The 22,030-nt window shown below is 38.6% G+C and overlaps 1 protein-coding gene across 2 annotated transcripts in view; it reads right to left on the reverse strand.

Moving 5' to 3' along the window:
* EYA3 (EYA transcriptional coactivator and phosphatase 3) overlaps positions 1 to 22,030 on the reverse strand; it is a 97,714-nt gene that overhangs the window by 12,894 nt on the left and 62,790 nt on the right. For both annotated transcript variants that reach the window (XM_043574215.1, XM_043574214.1), the window contains 8 exons: positions 21,042 to 21,225; positions 18,970 to 19,109; positions 13,181 to 13,264; positions 11,431 to 11,520; positions 9,109 to 9,167; positions 6,819 to 6,979; positions 3,903 to 4,017; positions 2,754 to 2,875 (listed from right to left, as the gene is read on the reverse strand). In XM_043574215.1, coding sequence (XP_043430150.1) covers positions 2,754 to 2,875; positions 3,903 to 4,017; positions 6,819 to 6,979; positions 9,109 to 9,167; positions 11,431 to 11,520; positions 13,181 to 13,264; positions 18,970 to 19,109; positions 21,042 to 21,225 — 955 coding nt within the window. The remainder of the gene's footprint in view (positions 1 to 2,753; positions 2,876 to 3,902; positions 4,018 to 6,818; positions 6,980 to 9,108; positions 9,168 to 11,430; positions 11,521 to 13,180; positions 13,265 to 18,969; positions 19,110 to 21,041; positions 21,226 to 22,030) is intronic.

Below are 22,030 nucleotides of genomic sequence, written 5' to 3' on the forward strand. Positions count from 1 at the left end.
AAAGAAACATGACTTTCTTTTCCTGATTGTCAGCCATAGTACTTATGACCATATGACATATGTAGTTTACTTACTTACTTATTTACTGACCGACCATTTCTTCCCACTAGGGGCAAGGATTTTTGTCTTTTTGGATCACTGCTGTATCCCCAACGCCTAGCAAAATGCCTTGCATATAAAGGTGACCAAGAAATATTTGGTGAATGAAGGAAGAAAAATAAATGTCAAAAGGGATTGGTGGGCTTATAACCTCCACAGGTCCTGGGATATAAAAAGAAAAAAAAAATCAGACCTACTTTTTATGGAGAAAGCTGATCAGTAGGCATGTAGTAGATTAAAAAAATGAATAACCACAGCTCAGCTTCAAACTCTAGGAAGTACAATGGTACAATGTGGAAGTAGAAACTGTAAGCAGAAAGAGTCTGAACAGGAGAAGAGAGGGTTGTCATGTTCCTCTTTCCCTGACCGCGTGTAGCACACAAGAAGCAGAGTGAGATTCTGCTGCCTTTTTTTTATTAAAAAAAATATTTTTTTACATTTATTTATTTTTGAGAAACAGAGTGAGACAAAGCGTGAGCGGGGGAGGGGCAGAGAGAGAGAAGGAGATAACGAACCTGAAGCAGGCTCCAGGCTCTGAGCAAGCGGTCAGCACGCAGCCTGATGCGGAGCTCGAACCCACAAACTGTGAGATCATGACCTGAGCCGAAGTCAGACGCTTAACCCACTGAGCCACCCAGGTGCCCCTCTGCTGCCTTCTTAATAGAACAAGTTGGTCTTGTATAAGTCTGGCACCAATTAATTAATTCAGCAGATGTTTACTGAGTACCCACTGTCTCACATATTTGGTACTGAATACATTTTTAGGGGTTAAAAAGTACCTTCATATAGTCTCATTTGATTTCACAACCTATCTGGAAGTTTCTCATTTTATATAAGAAAACTGAGGCTCGGGAGATAAAGTAATTTGCCTAAGGTAAGAACTAGTAACTGGGAGAGATAGGACTTGAATTCTAGTCCTTATTACTATTTTTTTCCTTTTCAAAAAACTGTGGTAAGAAACACATAACAGAAAATTTGCCATCTTCACCATTTCTAAATGTACACTTCAGTAGCGTAAAGTATACTCACATTGTTGCGCAACATATATCTCTAGAAATTTTCATGGTGCAAAGCTGAAATTCTATACCCATTAAACAGCCAATTCCCCATTTCCCTCCCCTCCAAGCCCCTGTTCGTCACCATTCTACTTTCTATTTCTATGAATCTGACTACTCTAAGAAGTATTTGTCTTTCTGTGACTGGCTTACCCCATTAGCAGAGTGCCTTCAAGGCTGATACGTGTGGCTGTATGTGACAAGAGTTTCTTCCCTTTTATGACTGAATAAAACCCCACTGTACATATACACCACATCTTGTCGAGCCAATCATTTGATGGACATCTGAGCTGCTTCCATCTCTTGGCTACTATGAACACAGGTGTGCAAATATTTTTTTGAGAACCTGCATTCAATCCTTTTGGATATATACCCAGAAGTGGGATTCCTGATCATATGATAGTTCTATCTTTAATTTTTTTGAGGAACTGCTGTATGGTTTTCCATAGCAGTTTCAACATTTTATGTTCCCACCAAAAGGGCAGAAGGGCTCCAATTTACCCACATCTTTGTCAACACTTCTTATTCTTTTTCTTTTTAATTTTATTTTTAAGTAAACTCTATGCCCAATGTGGGGCTCGAAGTCATGACCCCGAGATCAAGAGTTACGTGCTCCACTGACTGAGCTAGCCAGGCACCCTTATTTGTCTTTTCTTTCTTTTTTCTTTTAAAGTGTATTATTTTGAGAGACACTGGAGAGAGGGAGAGAGAGAATCCCAAGCAGGCTCTGTGCTGTCAGAGTGGAGCCCAATGTGGGGCTCAATCCCACAAACCATGAGGTCGTGACCTGAGCCAAAATCAAGAGTTGGACACTCAACCGACTGAACCACATGGGCTCCCTTATTTTTCTTTTTTTGACAGCAGCCATCCTAATGGGTGTGAGAGATTTAACCATTTTTAAGTATGCAGCTTAGCCTTTGATTTTTAATCTAGTGCTTTTTCTATTATACTCTACTGCAGCACTCTCTCTGTGAAAAAGAAAAAGAAACTTGGAATGAGGCAAAGGAGATTTGTAGGGGCACCTGGATGGCTCAGTCAGTTGAGCATCTGAGTCTTGATTTCGGCTCAGGTCATCTCAGTGAGATGAGCCCCGCATCAGGTTCCACACTGGGCATGGAGGCTGCTCAAGATATTCTTTCTTTCTTTCTCTCTCTCTCTCTCTCTCTCTCTCTCTCTCTCTCTCTCTCTCCTTCCCTCCCTCCCTCCCTCCCTCCCTCTCCCTCTGCCCCTTCTACCCTCCATGGCAGCATGCACTCATGTGCTCTCTCCCCCTCTCACAAAAAAAGGTAGATTTCTAAGCTACCTGTACGTTCTTCCAATTATTATAAAAGGAAAGAACATGATAAATTTTAAGTTCTACAAACCTGGATTTGAATCCTGTTTATGCAACTTACTAGCTATGAAGGCTTGAGCAAGCTTACACAGCTGTTAAGCCTGAACTGGCCCATCACTAGTATTAGGAAGACTGCTGTGAGGGTTACAGATCTATCTCTCTCTCTCTCTAAAATGCCTAATTAAGGGGTTAGTAAATAATTAAGTGCATCATAAGTAGGTAGTATTATGTAAAGCAAGTGACAAGAAACAAAATAGAAACCATACCAATTTTGGTAGCACTATAGATGTTCTCAATAGGAAATATTTCTCCTAGCCCATATAGGAGAACTTTGGCCAGAGCTGGAACCAGCTGGGTTGTAGTGATCAGAACATTCACACAATTCTTTCTAGAAGGGAGAAAAAATAAAAAGAAAAAGGTGAAACCAAACTAACCTGGGAGCAAGAATTTGAACGGGCCTTCTCTTTGGGAACTAATTATTAAAAACTAACCTCAAAGGGCCTGATATTTGTTCAGGGCCATGTTCAGTTACTGGTCTAATTATCTCAGGTTTATTTATTTCCTATATTAAAGGACAGTGATTCTATATATACAGTGGGCACAGAGTAGCAACTTGATTCTTGCTTCATTTCCCGTCTAACCATTCTAGCTCACTGCACTCGTTAGCAAATAAACCACCAATCCATGTCACTGACCCTACACGCTAGGAAACCAGCAAAAAGGCTTATAGTCACAGTGCTATTTCATCTGAATGCAACTCAGCCCTTAATAAGATATGACTTAAGTCCTCTTTGCCTTTTACACAATAGCAGCACCAATTCCAGAATACATGTTAACTTCACATGTACTTTACCTTCAGGAATACCCACCCTTCAGTGTCAGTTTTACTGTTTGCTCTACTAAGTTGTAGATCTGGAATTCCTGCTTTGAGGGAGGGAGCAATAGGGTATTAGTGCAGACTGTATTTGACTGTATTTATTTCCCATTCTGAGCTTCAAGCTGAAATATCCCTAAACTGCTTAATATATTCCTTTTGAATCCTGCCTTCCTAAGTGGGTTTTGGTACATTTCTTCAGAGTGTCCTGTACCTAGAATATGTGATGTGTCTCCTACATGGATTCTTTGATGTGACTGGGCCATCTCCTGGCTGGAGATTATTGGTCACTGAGCTTTAATTCTGTGAGAAAAAAGTAAGGAGAAAGAAAAAGGCTTTCATGTATAAATATTCTCTTAAAATTCGAAGGTGTGCTGTTAGCGCAGAATGACCTTACCTCCTACCTACCCTACATGTTTTCCTGCATCCTTTAAACTCCTCTTACCACGAGCCCAAACCTATGTTAGAGAGTGGCCTATCATGGACTGGGGTAGTAAAGAGTGTTTCTTAGAGAGGGTGAGAACTAAAAGAAGTACCATACCTGGACTGGATGAGAAGTAAGGACTTTAATGCAGTTCCTAACCAGGAATCTGTTAAAACTTCAATTTCTGCTCTCAGTCTCTGCAGTGCTTCCTTTCTCTGGGGACTGAGCAGGCCTTTCAGAATAAAAGCAGACACATTTATCATTTGACAACATATCCTTGCTGACACCGAGGAAGCAACTTCTAAATTCAATTTAGAAACGCTGTGGGTCACTGAAATATTCTACCAGGCTAACAGGTTTCTCTTCCTGGTAAAACCCTAGAGTAGCCTACTTAATTAAGAGGTCTTTTTGACTTTATCAGAATGTTTTGCTAGGGGGTGGGGGGCAACCACCACAACAAAATCAGCTGAAAGAAACACTGTGATTAAATTCTGCAACAAGCTCACTCTTTTATCACCACCCAATAACATAATTTGCAGACTAGTGGACCATCCTTTGAGGAGCACTGCTTTAGACGTGATATCAAGAATCAAAGGGGGCAAAATGAAGGTTATAGTTGGGAGCGTCTGCAGCATTTCCAATCTCTCTAAAGAAACCAAAGCCCGGGGAGGAAAAGGAGGTTGCCTAAGATCACAAAGCAGGTCAGTGGCTTTGGTTTCAGAAGTCTTTGCACTGCCTTGCACTGCTCCCGTGGGATTGTGCTTTCACAGCCCTGAGATTCCAGGTTCAACAACCAACTCTATGAACATCATTTATTTGTACATACTTACTTGTGAAACAACTCCAGATAAGAAGAGACTAAAACAGTGCTTAACATCATACAATTAAACACAGAACAAAACAGAACTGATCTGATGGGAGCATGTTATCAGACACTTGAATTACAACATTCAAATAATCAATCTGGCCCTGTATTTTCTTATAGTGAAGGTAGAAAGAGAAATCCTATACTCTACTACAAATATTCCATAAAAATAGAAGGCATTTCTGTGAGAACTGTGCATAATATGTTTTCAGATTGATGGTTTCACAATGCAAGCCTAGAATTACAGGACTTTTTTTTTTTTTTTTTTAATTTTTTTTTTTTTCAACATTTATTTATTTTTGGGACAGAGAGAGACAGAGCATGAACGGGGGAGGGGCAGAGAGAGAGGGAGACACAGAATCGGAAACAGGCTCCAGGCTCTGAGCCATCAGCCCAGAGCCTGACGCGGGGCTCGAACTCACGGGCCGCGAGATCGTGACCTGGCTGAAGTCGGACGCTTAACCGACTGCGCCACCCAGGCGCCCCAAGAATTACAGGACTTTCAACATCTCTGATAAAACAACAAAACCAGTATGTGACCCACACATAAGTGTATATGTCACACTCATAACTAATAATATGATGTGGCACTTTTGTTAATTCTTATTTTATAAAATACAGGTAGACAATAGTTTTAATATGTTTCCCAGGGTAGGCTCAGGGGATTCTCACACAGCATCATATCACTTTCTTCAGAAAACCAGGTCCTGGCACTCACTGGGCAAAAAAAGGATCAGATACTTAGGTTGTATATGAAAACTAACAAAAGAAAGGCTAATGTCTGCAGAGAGTAAAAGCAAAAAGATGGAGGTGTCAAAATAAAAAGTACTGACTCTGAATCATTATAAAAAAATAGGCCATAAGAAGGGGAATCTAAAAAAAGCAAATTAGATTCCCAAAGCCCAGATGCCTGTGATTTTTATCTGGTACTGGAGGGCTCTAAAAGAAATGAAACAAATCATCTTTGAAGTCCTATTTTTACTTTCTGCACCAAAATGTAAAGCAGCATGGTGTGGCAGGAGGACTCTCTTGATCCGGGGTAATATACCACTAGACAGTGCATGGAATCCCCGAAACTTCATGCAACATTTTGTGTATATGCAGATCTTTGAGGGTAATGGTTCACAGTTTAATTTTTTTTTCTTATAAGGGTACATCACTAAAGAAGGAACTGCATGAGGGTGCCTGGCTGCCTCAGTCATTAAGCATGCGACTCTTGATCTTGAGGTCGTGAGTTCAAGCCCCATATTGGGTGTAGAGCTTACTTAAAAAAAATAAAAATAAAAATAAAGAATAAAAAAAACAGATAAATCTCTTACACTTAAAAAAAAGAGGGGGGGGGGGACTGCATGAATGTAAAGGGCACTGGACCAAGAGTTAGGAGATTGGATTCCAGCTGTGACCGTGGGTAAGCTGCCCTCAGTACTCTCATAATAAACATGTTTTCTCAAATGCAAAATGAGAAATGTCTCTTCTAATTTGAACAACCTATGGTTAATTAATTAATTACAAATAATGGAATTTTAGGCATATGACAGCCGATATTTGAGGTATTTCTGGGCAGAAAGGATTTCCAAGGTCCAACACCTGCCCACTGCCAACTATAATTCTGGACCTAGTTTTCCATCCACTAGAAACCTAGTCACTAGTTCCACCTGACAGAGGGAGACACAGAATCCAAAGCTCCGAGCTGTCAGCAAAGAGCCCGACGTGGGACTCAAACTCCTGAACCGTGAGATCATGACCTGAGCCAAAGTTGGTTGTTTAACTGACTGAGCCACCCAGGAGCCCCTCTACCTGACTTGTTCTGATGGTTAAATAAATCAGTCAAAAAATATGGCAACCTATTAGTTAGTACTGACAATAGTTGTGAGTCCAGAATAAAACAAGTCATCAAACGTAATCTCTGGAACACATTTCCTTTAAAAAGGTATTTGTCTAATAAACAGGAGAACTTTGCAAAGCAATGCTAAGAGAAGTGCGTGAGAAATGTAAAGCTTCCTCTTCAAAGGGTTTCAATCAAACCTCAATTTTTTTAATACAAAATTAAAATGTTATTGCGGCCCCAATTCCTAAGCAGTTGCTAGGGAGTTCTAAGGGATGCCTGGAAAAGAATGCAAGAAGTCAGAAGGAAACAGAGTATCAGACTGGTCGTATGCCACACTTACCACCCACATTGCTTTTGTGCTTATCGTAGATTTCTCTCACTTTTCGGTAGCGGAAAGCCAGTTTTCTCATCCAGTCCACACCTCCTTGGACACCCACAGAGGAACCATGGCTGCCACCGCCTCCTGATCCACTGAAACCATCTGTTGAGAAACTGTAGTTGCTGCAGAGAGAGAGGATGATGAAAATTAATACTGCTATTGTCTGAGGTTTTTGGCTGAATGCCACCTGGGATTCTCTGTCCTATTCCTGGCATCTGACATCAAATCTAAAGGCTTTAAGAACCTTTTTTCCCTTAATCTCTGTGTGTCAGAATCTATCTTCCATTAGTCATCTGCCTCACCCCTATTACTGCTATCAAAGAAAGGAGGAGAGAGAGGGAACAAGAGGTAAGAACCATTCAAGCACCAACTTCCCCTAGAGGTGGTCTTGGTTTAGAGTGTCTTTTCATGAATGACAGCATATCTTACAGTGAAAAAAAAAACAACCCCAAAACCCCGGAATATAACATTTTTGTGTACACACACAGACATACACACAAATGATGGCAACTATGGAAAGTGGAGAAACATGTGAAGAAATAATGGAAGGAAATAACCCCAAATACTAGTAATTACAAGATATAAGGGAGATATTCTTCAGAGATGTTAGCTGGTTTATTAAGTTCATGGGTCATAGTGGTGACTTTAAAATGTCCTCAAATTCTTTAATACTGCTCTCTTCTAATTCTTCTCTCTATAGGTATGGACTGCATTTAAATATAAACAGATGCGGTCGAAGCAAGGGTGTTAGACCTCAGAGACTAGGCTTCTCTTGCTCTCTCTTGGATCACTTGCTCTGAAAGACATCAGCTGTCACATGAGAACACTCAGACTGCCCTATGGAGAGGTGTACAGATAGTAAGGAAAAGGGGTCTCCCGCTACCAGCCACAGGTGAGAGGTCGCGAGCAGCTCCTCCAGTTCTAATCAAGCCTTCAGATGATTGATTTTAGCTCCAGCCAATATCCTGATTTTAGTTTCAGAGACCCTGATTCAAAAGTACCCAGCTAAGTCACTTTCAAGTTCCTGTCCTATAAAAACTATGAGATGATAATGTTTACAACTTTAGGTTACTAGTTTTGGGGTCATGTTACACAGCAACAGTTAAGTAATACAGTGAAACAGGCTGGGAGAGATGAACACTTCCTAAGTAGAGATTGACAAAATGACCGACAGAATTAGGGACAACCTGGTTCAATTGAAAGTCAAAACTGAGTTCTATAGGTGTTAAGATTCTATATCTAAGGAAATAAAGTTGCCAAGACATTTTGGTAAGTACTGGTTAGCCATGTGTATAAAAGGAAAAAAAAACCACTAGGGTTTAGGTGGATCACAACTGCTTCAGACCAGGCTCTTTCCTAAAAAGTCCGGTGAAATCTTGCAGGAACGGTATGCTCCATGGCTGTGCAAGCACAACACGCGTGACCGGATGCTGTTCTTGATGTGGAACCTTCACCTCGTTCTCAGCCCTACAGGATTAGGCCCTCAGGGAGAGGCATGCCCAGCTCTGCTCTATGTTTGAAAATTCACGGATGAAACAATTTTACAGGAGACACAGGAAAGAACTTTTTGCCTACTGAAAAGGGACAAACACCAAAACAAATGAACATGAAAAATGGGACGGTCTTTTTTTCTTAAAGTCTTCAAATATAAGCTAGATAAATTGTTAGATAAAACTGCTGGGCCAGGAGACAGCAGCCAAGAGAGATATGAGGAGGCCGAGCAAGCATTTTGCCACTGAGACCCAGTTGGTTTAGTGTTCCCTGACAGAACATTTTAAGATCGCCTCCCATAGGGTTAGTCCTGACACCAGCAGACCCCCACAATTAGGTTCCTTGGTAAAACTCCTGATGCTTATTTGTATCTAAAACTAACCAGTGTGGAAGCACACTCCTCCTGACTGAAAATCTAGCCAAAGAGAAATGAGTGTACCCTTTACTTTGAAATGCTTTTTCCTCATCCTGTCATTGCTCCCCATTCAAGGCCATACTCAAATTCTGCACTGAGAAGGCCGCTCCAATGTTGGCAACCAGCTGCTCCCCGCAGACACCAGAATTACTTTCTTTTCTGTGCTCCATCACATTTTCTACCGTCACCTCTGCACACTGCCATCGTTAACTGTTTGTCTCTGTCTCCTCTACCAGACCGTGAGAACATTTAGGGCCATGTCTTACTCATCTTTGTTTTCCTCTGAACCTAGACAGTGATTGTGTACAGGCATTCTGATGTTTAAGACATCACTGTTTCTATCACCTCAAGTCTTGGCCATTGTCATCAGAAGCCACATCTTCCACATGCACCTGGTCACACTCCTGTTAAAAGATAAAACCACACACTATTTCAGTCCAGGGAGTAGAAGCGCTATCACCACCATGACATATTGTAAAAAGACCACAAATTACGGCAGATGATGAAATACCTCATAGTCTCTCTTGTGTGTGGAGGATCACTCTCACCCCCCTGCTGTCCAACTTCTTTTAAGGCCTAATTCATATCCCACAGTCCACGAAATTTTCCTTAACCATCCCAACCTTCAGGTATGCTCTTATCTCAACAGTCATGGAGATAACACAATAGCTCATGGGAATAAACACAAGCTCCCTTACACTGTCAGGTAGGTCTATGTCCTATGCTAGACTACAGTGTAAGTTCTATTACATTGCAGCCCTCTGTTGGCACAACCCATATCTTACACCTCCTTTGTACCCTTCTAGTCTGGTCCTATGTAGCATGTGCTCTTACATGGTATGTACCCAACAAATTTTTGCAGATGAAAGAGATACTGGTAGAGTATGGTATCAAAACAGAATGACTGAAACAGAAACTTGTACATCCAAACATAGGAATTAGAAGTGGTCACCTAAGTTAATCTCCTCATGTTCTAAAAGGGAGGCGACATGAATGATCCAAGGTCACAGAACCAGTGATAGAAAGAAACTAAAAAGAGCCTCAGCCTTCTAATTTGAATCCAAGGTTCTTTCCACCACACCCGTGCTACTACTGACATAAAATGCCACCCCCTGCCTAACTCGGAGATTCACTCCTCTGACACCACCTAGGGCAATGTTGTGATGTCCACCTGCATCAGAATCCCCTGGGGAAGTTTTTAAAAAATGCATATTCTTGGGTCCACCCCAGACCTACTTGAATCAGAATTTCTGGGAGTGAAATCCTAGAATTTTCATTTTTAACAAGCTCCCCAGGTGATTCTTATGCCCCCTGAAGTTGAGAACCACTGACCTGGGGGGGCAGGAACACATTCAGGTCAAATTCTTCACAGAACTTTCAGTCCTGAGTGAGGACTATGTCTAGAAAATCATTACAAATACAATTTGGCAATAATTATTGGCACAAAGTAGGTTTTCAATAAATGTTTGCTGAATAAAAACTATGATGTCCTAACGTATCAACATGTGAAGTTGAGGAAGATTAAGCATTGTGGAGCTTAGACAAAAGTACTGGAGTTCAGAGCTCTGGTAATACAACTTGTTGGAGAACTGTCCACTGGGTAGAACTAGATTGTATTTAAAAAGAAACAGGATTACTTTGTGTTTATAAAATGCTATCTTATTCTTTATTTTTTTAGTTTCTTTTTAATTGTATCGAAGTAATCTCTACACCCCATATGGGGCTCAAAGTCACAACCCTGAGATCAAGAGTTTCATGCTCTTCTGACTGAGCCAGCCAGGTGCCCCACTATCTTATTTTTAATTAAAAATTTTCACTGTTTTTAAAAACTAGGTTATATAAATAGTACACTGTTTGAAACTCAAAAGAACATAAAGTGACAAGTCTGCTCCTTCCAACCTCTGTGTCCCAGCAACACATCTTCTTCCCCAGGTAGAACAGCTGTTATTTTCTGGTGTAGGATCACTGTTTAACTGAAGCCCAGAATGCGGAGATAACTTTCCTAACCTGGAACTCACTCTCTGGTCTTCTGACTTCCCAGTCTTGTGCTGTTTCTACTACACCATGGTTACCTCAAAGGTGAACTTAAATGTCAAAGCCAAAAATATTCACCAAGAAGCTCTCAGTGTTACTGGTTTTCCTTGCATCTAACTATAAAATGATTCTGGACATCAAGGTTAATGTACACATGGATAATAAGCATGTATAAATTATAATGAGTTAGTAGAGCAGCCATTCACAGATCTGACAAATCAAGAGATTTTAAGAAGGTAAAACCAAAAAATAGTCAAAATATAATTAAGAGTACAAAGAATCAAACCCACCTTGTATACATTATTTAAGATAGATGAATAAGTAGGAACGTTGGTTTACATTTCACTGTTTTTGCCTGATGGGCTGACATTTCCCCTAGATCTAGATCACTTCCAAATAGGCTAACAAAAATCAAATTTTTGAGCCAATAAAATTGAGGGCCAGTACCAAGACTGGTGACATAGCCAAGGCACTGTTCTTATAAGACTATGTATGCCTAAGTGGTCAGCTGACCTCTCCACAACCACCCTGTCTCACCACATTTCCTCTAAAAACAATAAGCTTGGCTCAATAAATAGCTATGGAACAAACAAAATGTTTTACTGAAGTACAGAAACAATTTAAAACGCTTACCTCTAAGTCATTGAAAAACAGATGTGTATCAGCCACTTCAAAAATCATTTCCTCCATTGTTAAACCTGAGCCAATCACTACTGTTGGGTCCTGGAAGGCAGTAAGTGAAAAATTTGTTTGACTTGGTACTAACAGCACTGGTTCCAATCTTTAAATATTTCAGAGTTATTCTGGGTCAAGACCAAAACAACACAGGCCCACTAGCTATTACTGATGCAATTCCATTCACAGTTACAAGAATCTGGGATTGTGGAAAGTTAAAAATTTCAGGACTTCATTTTTAGAAAACTAAACCCACTTAAAAAAAACAACAACAATCTGTGTAGAAATTTCCTATTTTGTGAGAAATGCTATCTATTGCTAAAATATTACTATTGCAACACCCATTATCTCTCTTCTGCCTCCCCACCACACACATGCCTATACAGTATAATACCAGAAGTCAGTTTTCTGACAATCTCAATAGCCAGGAAATAAGAAAGCCTGAGAAGCCAAAATATTTGTAGGAAAACCAATATATTTAGCTTTAAAGTGCACCATCAAGAACTGGAAGGTATTATGCTAAGTGAACTAAATCAGTCAGAGAAAGACAGATATCACATGTTTTCACTCATATGTGGACCTTGAGAAACTTAACAGAAGACCACGGGGGGAGGGAAGGAGAAAAAAATAGTTACAAACAGACAGGGAGGGAGGCAAACCATAAGAGACTCTTAAATACAGAGAACAAATTGAGGGTTGATGGAGTGGGGGGAAGTGGGGGAGAGGGGAAAATGGGTGATGGGCATCGAGGAGGGCACTTGTTGGGATGAGCACTGGGTCTTGTATGTAAACGATGAACCATGGGAATCTACCCCAAAAACCAAGAGCACACTTTACGCACTGTATGTTAGCCAATCTGACAACAAATTCTATTAAAAAAAAAAAAAAATTAAAGCGAACCATCAGGTTTTCACTTAGAGGCTGTAAGTGAAAGGCTTTCACTTAGAGGCTCTTATTTTACATATTTTTATAACCACAGTGTATGAGTTCATATTAGCTAACTAGCCTAGATAATAAAAGCCTGTGGAAGGTACTTCTAACAGAAACATTAATGACAATAAGATAAATGGGAATAGTAAGAGAGCAAAGGAAGCAAATATTTTCGTAAAATTTATTCATAGAAACTGAAAAACAGAAGCCTGGAGATAATTCAGTGTAGAAATACACAGTTTATCCCTCTATTAAAACTGATGTTTAAAAACAAAACAAAACAAAACAAAACCCTGATGTTTATACTGATGACTAAGTAAGTTAACTTCTGCTTGATATATTTAGTTTAAGAAGGCACGTAATCTATTTTAGAAAAATATTTTATACTTTTATATATTTTAAATTTACATATCTGGCTTACACTCAGCTAAATAAAATGCTTAGTTTGGGCTGTTAAAAGTGATGTAAAGGTTAAAAGATCAGTCTTTAGAATATATAATCCTGAGACTCCACTCTGTTTTGAGCTTCATTCCCATAACTTAGTCTTTATAAAATAGTACTCTTGAACAATGTCAGCTTTCAGCACTGGTAGGTCTAGTCCCCAGCTTTATCAACTCTGCCTGACCATGTAGCCTGCCTGGTACAAGCCATCAGGAAAAGTTTTACATGGAAAGTGAAAGGTGAACAGGGTAAGTTGGGGGTGGCAGAGAAAGTGACTTTGGTTATCTTATAGTGAGGGGAAGGACAATTACAACAAATGAAGAAAGACTTAAATTACCTTTCCATACTTCTGGGCATAGGATCCAGTAAGAAGAGAGTGAAATATGATGATGGTTTCATCCAAGTCCCACAGAAATACCCGCTGAGGAAGGAAAACATAAAAAATAATGAGTGAGCATCTTTTCTAATCACAATGGAATGAGACAAGAAATCACTAACAAAAAGCTAAAAAAATTTACAAATATGTGAAAATTAAACAACACAATCTTAAACAACCAATGGATCAAAGAAAAAATTCCCAGTGAAATTATGCTGAGATGAATGAAAATTAAAACACAACATACCAAAATTTATAAGCTGCAGTGAAAGCAGTGTGGAGAGGGGAATTCACAGCTGTAAATGCATGCCTTAAAAAAGAAGTAAGATCTCATTCAATAACATAACTGTACAATTTAAGAGCCAGCAGAAGGAAGGAAATACTAAAGGTTAGAATGGAGATAAATAAATCAGAAAGCAGAATAATAACAGAGAAAAACCAATAAAACCAAAAGTCGTTTCTTTGAAAAGATCTACAAAATTGACAACTTTTAGTTAGATTAACAAAGAAAAAAAAGAAGACTCAAATTAGTAAAATCAGAAATGAAAGTAGGGATGTTATTATCAACTTTACAGAAATAAAAAGAAATATGAGAATATGATGAACAGTTGTACACCAACAAATAACCTAGATAGAAATGGACAACTTACTAGAAATACACAAAATGCCAAAACTGACTCAAGAGGAAATGGAAAATCTGAATAGACCCTTAACTTACTGGTAAGGAGGTTGAAATCAGTAATCAAAAAGATACCAAGAAAGAAAAGCCCAAGACCAGATAGTTTCACTGGTAAAGTCTACCAAATATTTAAAGAATATTTAACACCAATCCTTCTTTAACTCTTCCAAAAAGTCAAAGAGGAAGGAACACTTCCTAAATCATTCTATGAAGCCAGCATTACCCTGATACTGAAGTCAGATAAAGATACTGTAAGAAAACTGCAGACCAATATTTCTTACGAACATTGATGCAAAAATTCTCCACAAAATACTAACAAAATTCAGCAGCATACTGAAAGCATTATACATCATGACCATGTGGGATTTGTTCTTAGAATGCATGGATGGGGGGCGCCTGGGTGGCGCAGTCGGTTAAGCGTCCGACTTCAGCCAGGTCACGATCTCACGGTCCGTGAGTTCGAGCCCCGCGTCGGGCTCTGGGCTGATGGCTCAGAGCCTGGAGCCTGTTTCCGATTCTGTGTCTCCCTCTCTCTCTGCCCCTCCCCCGTTCATGCTCTGTCTCTCTCTGTCCCAAAAATAAAATAAACGTTGAAAAAAAAAAATTAAAAAAAAAAAAAAAAAAAGAATGCATGGATGGATCAACATAAAAAAATTAATTAATGTAATATGCTACCTTAAGAAAACAGAGGAAAAAGAACTCCAATGGTCATCTCAACTGATGCAGGAAAAGCATCTCACAAAATTCAACACTTCCATGATAAAAAAAAACATCGAATAAACTAGGAATAGAAGTGAATTTCTTCACATAATAAAGACTATATGAAAAACACAGAACTCGGGGCGCTTGGGTGGCGCAGTCGGTTAAGCGTCCGACTTCAGCCAGGTCATGATCTCACGGTCCGTGAGTTCGAGCCCCGCGTCGGGCTCTGGGCTGATGGCTCAGAGCCTGGAGCCTGTTTCCGATTCTGTGTCTCCCTCTCTCTCTGCCCCTCCCCCGTTCATGCTCTGTCTCTCTCTGTCCCAAAAATAAATAAACGTTGAAAAAAAAAATTGAGAAAAACACAGAACTAGTATCTTACTCAATGGTTGAAGACTGGAAGCATTACCCCTGAGATCAGGAATAGGACAAGTATGCCTGTTTTCACCACTTCTATTCAACATAGTACTAGAAATCCTAGCCAGAATAATTTGGCAAGAAATGGGGAAAAAAGGAACCCAAATTGGAAAGGAAAAAGTAAAATGATCTCTGTTCACAAATGACACAATCTTATAGGCAGAAAACCCTAAAGAACCCATACAAAATTGAAAGAGCTAAAAAATGAACTCAGCAATGAGGTGTACTTCTATATACATGCAATGAATAATTCTCAAAGAAATTTAAAAAACAATTCCATTTACAATAGCATCAAAAATAATAAAATCCTTAAGAATAAATTTAACTGAGGAGGTGAAAGACTTGTACACTGAAAATTATAAAACACTGCTAAAGGAAATTAGACCTAAATAAATGGAAAGACAACTCATGTTCACGGATGAAAGACTTAACAATGTTAAAATAACATTCCTACCCAAAGTGATTTACAAATTCAACACAATCCCTATCAAAATCCCAACAGTGCTTTTTACAATTTCTTTTCATGTTTGAGAGTGTGTGCGTGTGTGTGCATGTGCACACATGTGCACGAGAGCAAGAAAAGGGCAGAGAAAGAGGGAGACGCAGAATCCTAAGCCCTAAGCAGGGCTCGAGCCCATGAACCACAAGATCATGACCTGAGTCAAATTCAAGAGTGAGACACTCAACTGACTGAGCCACCCAGGTGCCCCCTGCCAACAGTGCTTTTTAAAGAAATAGAAAAACTCATCCAAAAATTCATATGGAATCTCAAGGTACCCTAAATAGCCAAAATAATCTTGAAAAAGAACAAAGTTGGAAGATTCACACTTCCTGATTTCAAAGCTTATTATAAAGCTACAGTAACCAATACAATGTGGTATTTGCATAAGGATAGACACATAGATCATTCAAAAAGACAAGATAGCTTAGAAATAAAGCCTTATATATATGGTCAATTTTTGACAAGGATACTAAAACCATTCAACGGGGACAGGAAAGTATTTCCAACAACAGGTGCTAGGAAAATTGGCTATCCATATGCAAAAGAATGAAATTAGACCCTTACTTTACACCATACACAAAAATTAACTCAATATGAAGAAAAACTTAACTCAGTATGAATTCAAGACCTAAATTTATGAAACTTACAAACTAAAACAAAGAAATTCTTAGAAGAAAACATAGGTAAATAACTTCATAACCTTGCATTTTTAACATTAAAAGCACAAACAAACAAACAAAAATATATAGGACTTAGCTGCACCTGGGTGGCTCAGTCAGTTGAGTCTGACCTCAGCTCAGGTCATGATCTCACGGTTCATGTGTTCGAGCCCCACCGGGCTGTGTGCTGACAGCTCAGAGCCTGGAGCCTGCTTCAGATTCTGTGTCTTTCTCTCTCTGCCTCTCCCCTGCTCGCACTCTGTCTCTCTCTCTCTCTCTCTCAAAAATAAACATTAAAAAACATTAAAAAAAAATAGGACTTCATCAAAATGTAAAACTTTTATGCATCAAAGAATACTATCAGATAGAGAGTAAAAAGAACCCACAGAATAGAAGAAAATATTTTGCAGATCATATATTTGATAAGTGATTAGTATCTAGAATATATAAAGAATTCCTAAAAGTCAACAACAAAATACCAAACACCCTAAATTAAAAACTGGGCAAAGGATTTGAACAGTTATTTCTCCAAAGAAAATAATACAAATAGCCAATAAACACATATAGATGTTCAACATTATTAGTCGTTAAGGAAATGTAAAAAAAAAAAAACCACAATGAGTTACTACTTCATATCCATTAGGATCACTATTATTTAAAAAAAAATTTTTTTAATGTTTGTTTATTTTTGAGACAATGCGAGAGACAGAGTGCAAGCAGTGGAGGGGCAGACAGAGGGAGACACAGAATCTGAAGCAGGCTCCAAGCTCTGAGCTGTCAGCACAGAGCCCAACACGGGGCTCGAACTCACGAACCGTGAGATTCAGGGGCCCCAGGATCGCTATTATTAACCAAAAAAAAAAAAAAAGGAAATAACGTGTTGGTGAGGATATGGAAAAATAACTGAAAAGAAAGACTTAGAGATATCTGGATGGCAATCTTCATAGCAGCATTATTCACAATAACTCAAAGATGAAAAACTACTAGTGTCCATCAACAAATGAATGGGTAAACAAAATATGGTATATACATACAATGGAATATTATTCAGCCATAAAAAGAAATCAAGTTCTTTTTTTTTTTCTGTTTTAAGATTTTTTTTAACTTTATTTATTTTTGAGAGAGAGAGAGAGAGAGAGCGAGTAGGGGAGGGGCAGAGAGAGGAGGAGAGAGAGAATTCCAAGGAGACTCCACACTGTCAGCATGGAGCCCGATGAGGGGCTTGAACTCATGAACCCTGAGGTCATGACCTGAGCTGAAACCAAGAGTCAGACACTTAACCGACCGAGCCACCCAGGCACTCCCAAAATGAAGTTCTAATACATGCTATAACATAGATGAACCTTGAAAACATGCTAAGTAAAGTAAGCCTGACACAAAAGGGTAGATACTGCTATCATTCCATTTATATGAGATATCTAGAATATGCAAATTCATAGAAACGGAAAGTAAAACAGAAGTTACTAGGAACTAGTTAGTGGGAGGAGAGAATGATTAATGTGTGCAAAGTTTTTGATTGGAATTATGAAAAAGTTCTGAAAATAGATAGTGGTAACAAACAACATTGTGAATGTACTTAATGTCACTGAGTTGTACACTTAAAAGTGGTTAAAATGGTAACTTTTATATTATGTACATTTTTACCACAGTTAAAAAAACTAAGTGAGTTCTCAGTTTTCCCCAATAAGTGTATAGGACTTTAGATTTTCTTTCTTACTTTTCTTTTTAGGAACAAAGGGAAAGAGAGTCCCCAAACATAGCCTCAATTTAGTTATGTCTTAACACCTATCAATGATCTCATTTTTTTTTAATGTTTATTTATTTTGAGAGAGAGAGAGTGAGTGCACAAGTGGGGGTGGGGTGACAGAGGGGAAAAGAGAGAATCCTAAGCAGGTTCTGAGCTGTCAGCACGGAGCCCGACGTGGGGCTTGATGTCATGGATCTCGAGATCATGACCTGAGCCAAAATCAAAAGTTGGATGCTTAACCAACTGAGTCACCCAGGCACCCCAATAATCTTTTAAGATTTTTTTTTTTTAAAGTAATCTCTACACCCAATGTGGGGCTTGAACTCACAACCCTGAGATCAAGAGTCCAATGCTCTTCCTACTGAGCCAGTCAGGCACCCCAATGAACTCATTTTTAAATACAGCAACCCCTGCCCCATTAAATGATCATATTACAGAAAAATCGAAAATGAAAACAGAAGAGCATAAAAAATCCACTATTATTAGTGTTTTGTATGATTTTCTAATCTTTTAAATAATGAAGTCAAATGTATGCCCATAATAAATTCTTATTTATTATGTGTGCTTAAGCACAAAATACATGAGTGCCAGTCTCATTAATAAGTTAGGAGATCTGGTCGCATGTCTTACAGAGGCTTGGCCTAAAGCACTCTCATCCTCTCATTTTACTTTCAGATTTTTAAGTGGAGAACGGTATGAGATTATTTGTGGCACCCTCTGCTTTCTGAATATGATGGAACTGTTCCTTCTATTCTCCGGAACACAGAGAAGAGTTTGTTCTCTTAAAAAGTTACCCAGCTACCTAAATTCTAAAAAGCTTTTTTGACGCTTTGGTGAAATGCATCTGAAAGTAATACAGTGAGTTATGGGCACAAAGAAATGTTTTTACATCTCTCTTTTCACTTGGCCAATTTCGTTTCTTTTGCCCGGGAATCAAGGGCCATACAACAAAGAACTACAGTACCTCCACGAGTTTCAGATATGTATGTTTGATAAACTTAAAAAATGAGAAAAAAGTAGGTAACTCAAATGAATTTCTTCCCATACTTCCAATTCACTGTCCTGGGAAGAGCTGGCATCAGCTTTCCTTTTGCCCCGGTTCTTGCCAGTCATGTTTTTTCTGGACTGATCATCAGCGTCTTTATTTGGTGTAGTCTGGGACAAAGCCGGGCTTGTCGAAGGGTCTCCTGGAAAGGAAATCCGAGACATATGGCCAGTAGTCACAGGCTATAAGAACCAGAACAGGAAGATAGATAGTCAGCATGTTTTCTGTCCTTAAGAATCATATTGCAGGGATAAAAGGTTGGAAAACCAAACTTTACCTAAGTGATTTAGGAATGTAGACCTAAATCAACATGGAACATCAACAGCTTCTAACATCACAGAGGGAGTTATAATTAGTATACCTGTCTCTCAATGGAAGAACACAGTTATAAAGCTGTTTTGCCAAAAAATTGAACCTGTTTCTCAAGTTTTTTAAATCAGAGTTTCTCAAGTTGGCACAACTGACATTTTGGGCCAGATAATTTTTGTTGAGTAGATGTCCTGTGCCTTGTAGGATGCGTGGTTAAGCAGTACCCTTGGCCTCTATCCACGAGATGCCAGTAGCACTCCCCACCCACAAGACAACCAAAAATGTTTCCACACATTGCCAAATGTCTTAGGTGAATGGGGGAGGGGAGCGTGGCACAAAAAAATCCCCTTTAGTTGAAAACCAGGACTCCAGATCTGTTTACCAATTTAAAATAAAATACAGAAGGCAGCAGGACATGTTGAACTACCTTATACAGATATAATCAGTAAAATTTAGACTGGGAAATGGTATGAGATAAACAGTCCAGTTTCTTCACAAATACAGTATACTGGGGAACAAAAAAAGGGGAATTTATAAGTTAAAAGAGACATAAAATATACATCCACCAATCCCAATGTATGGGACTTACTTTGATCCTAATTTAAATAAACCGTAAAGGAAAAATAAAACTCCTAACATTTATGAAAACACTAGAAATAATACCTTTTAGGATTTTATGATACTAAGGAATTACTATTGAATTATTTTAGATGGGATAATTGGCATTGTGGTTATGCTAACAAATATTTATTTATCTTTTAGACATATGATGCCCGGAATTTGGGGAGAGAATTGGATGCAGCTGAAATATGAGTTGTTAATGTTGAAGATGGATGACGGATACATAAAGGGTTCATTATACTATTCTGACAACTTCTAGGGTTTGAAATTCTCCATTATTAAAAAGTTAAAATTATGCAGAACAAAGATATTTAGAGATATGAATTCAAAACTAAGGCATCAACACATGTAATTATTTCAGTCATTAAGTCTGAAGCAGTGACCATCTGTACGTCTATTTAGTTAGAAGACTGGTGAATGCAAGGTGCACAGAAAACTGCTTTAGCTGATATAGAGCCCTGTTTTTCAAAATGCATCAGTGTTAACAAAACAATAAACAGTCCTTCCTCCTGTTATGTGATGTGACAGCCAACCACCAAATTTTCCTGAAAGATAGAGACAAATAAGAAGCATATACATATGTTTACTAATGTGCTTAGTATAAAGCCTTTATGTCAGGGTTTTTTGTTTTAACCTGGACATCATAATTCATTGATACATTTCAAACCTAAATGTAAAGGTTTAAATTTATAGGTTAAATTTTATGTATTTCTCTGAGGGGGAAAAGACCATAGCTTTCTTTAGAATCTTGGAGATCTATGACACAGAAAAAGTTAAGAACTACTGCTCTGAGGCCTCGGCAGGTGTCCAAAATATGCATAGAGTAAAACGGAGTCCTCCACCTTTTACAAAATGTGCCAAGATTCTGAAGTTCCTGGTCACAAGCACATTAAAGCTAAAGGGTGGAGTGGGAGTCACAAATAGTCTTTTCATTCTTGGTACTTTTCTATTGATAGCATCAGGTATTACATCAGCCTGCCAAAGACTCATCACACGGTCGGGTTCCAATGTTTAAATACTCCTCACTGGAGAGAGAAAGCCAAAAGCACAGTAACAGTGACGTAGACCACAACAAAATGAACTTCACTATCATCTCCTGAATGAAGTGCCCTTAAGCCAAAGTTTTTAGAGTGATGGCGCTTACCAGAAGAAAGTCTCTGTGCTGTAGGCGCGGGTACCATGACACTAGGCTTCTCGGTCTGGTATGTGGCTGCCGCTATTGTGGTACTCTCAGCATCACTGTTAGTCTGGCCTGTGACTCCAAAGCTGGAGCTGGGGTAGCACGTCTGGTACTGACTCTGACCAAGGATAGTATAGGTAGGATAGTCCTGTAGACCAAAGGGAGTAAGGGAGGAAGACAAGACTCTTAAAGCAAAAGCTGATTTCAACACAAGAGACTTTCATGATCCTCTTCTTCATAATCATTTTCCTAAAACAATTAATTTGACATCTCATTTACCCATCTATAGCTTCCATCTAAATCACTGATTTCCAAAATGCATTCTGTGGAAACCTAAGAGTCAAGAGGAGATACTTCAGGGGCTGTCTTTGGAATGACCAAAAGGATGAAAGTGAAGGGTCCCATGAACTCTACACACAATGTCTTTTTTTCTACTTCAACAGCTTTCTTTTTTTTTTTTTTTTCTATTTTAGGTACCGAATTTCTGTGTAAATTTTTTCACAGAATTTTGGAAGATTCTACTCTTTAGGAAGTTTATAAACAACTCCGCTAGATGCTAGTGCTTTCTAAGAACGGATGAGCTTAAACAAAAAAGTACATTATCCCACATAACTCTCATTAAGGTTTCCTAGTTTAAAATTGAGTATCTCTTTTTCTTTTTAACATAATCAAGTTTTCTTTAAATATGAAGTTTCTTTAAAATATTTGGAGGGAATTTTTTATTGTTTAATGAGCACATACATGTCAAAATTTATCAAACTATAAATTTAAATCCATGCAGATTATTATATATCAATTATACCTTAATAAAACTGTACAAAAAAATGCATATGATGTTTAGCTCAAATATATACCTTAAAAAATTTCCACTGATACTGATGTTAGTAATAAGTAGGAAGAAGCTAACCAACCAAACCAATTATAAGTAGTACTGAGCATCTATCATAAACCAA

The sequence above is a fragment of the Prionailurus bengalensis genome, chromosome C1, assembly GCF_016509475.1.
Source record: "Prionailurus bengalensis isolate Pbe53 chromosome C1, Fcat_Pben_1.1_paternal_pri, whole genome shotgun sequence".
Taxonomy (NCBI): Eukaryota; Metazoa; Chordata; class Mammalia; order Carnivora; family Felidae; genus Prionailurus; species Prionailurus bengalensis.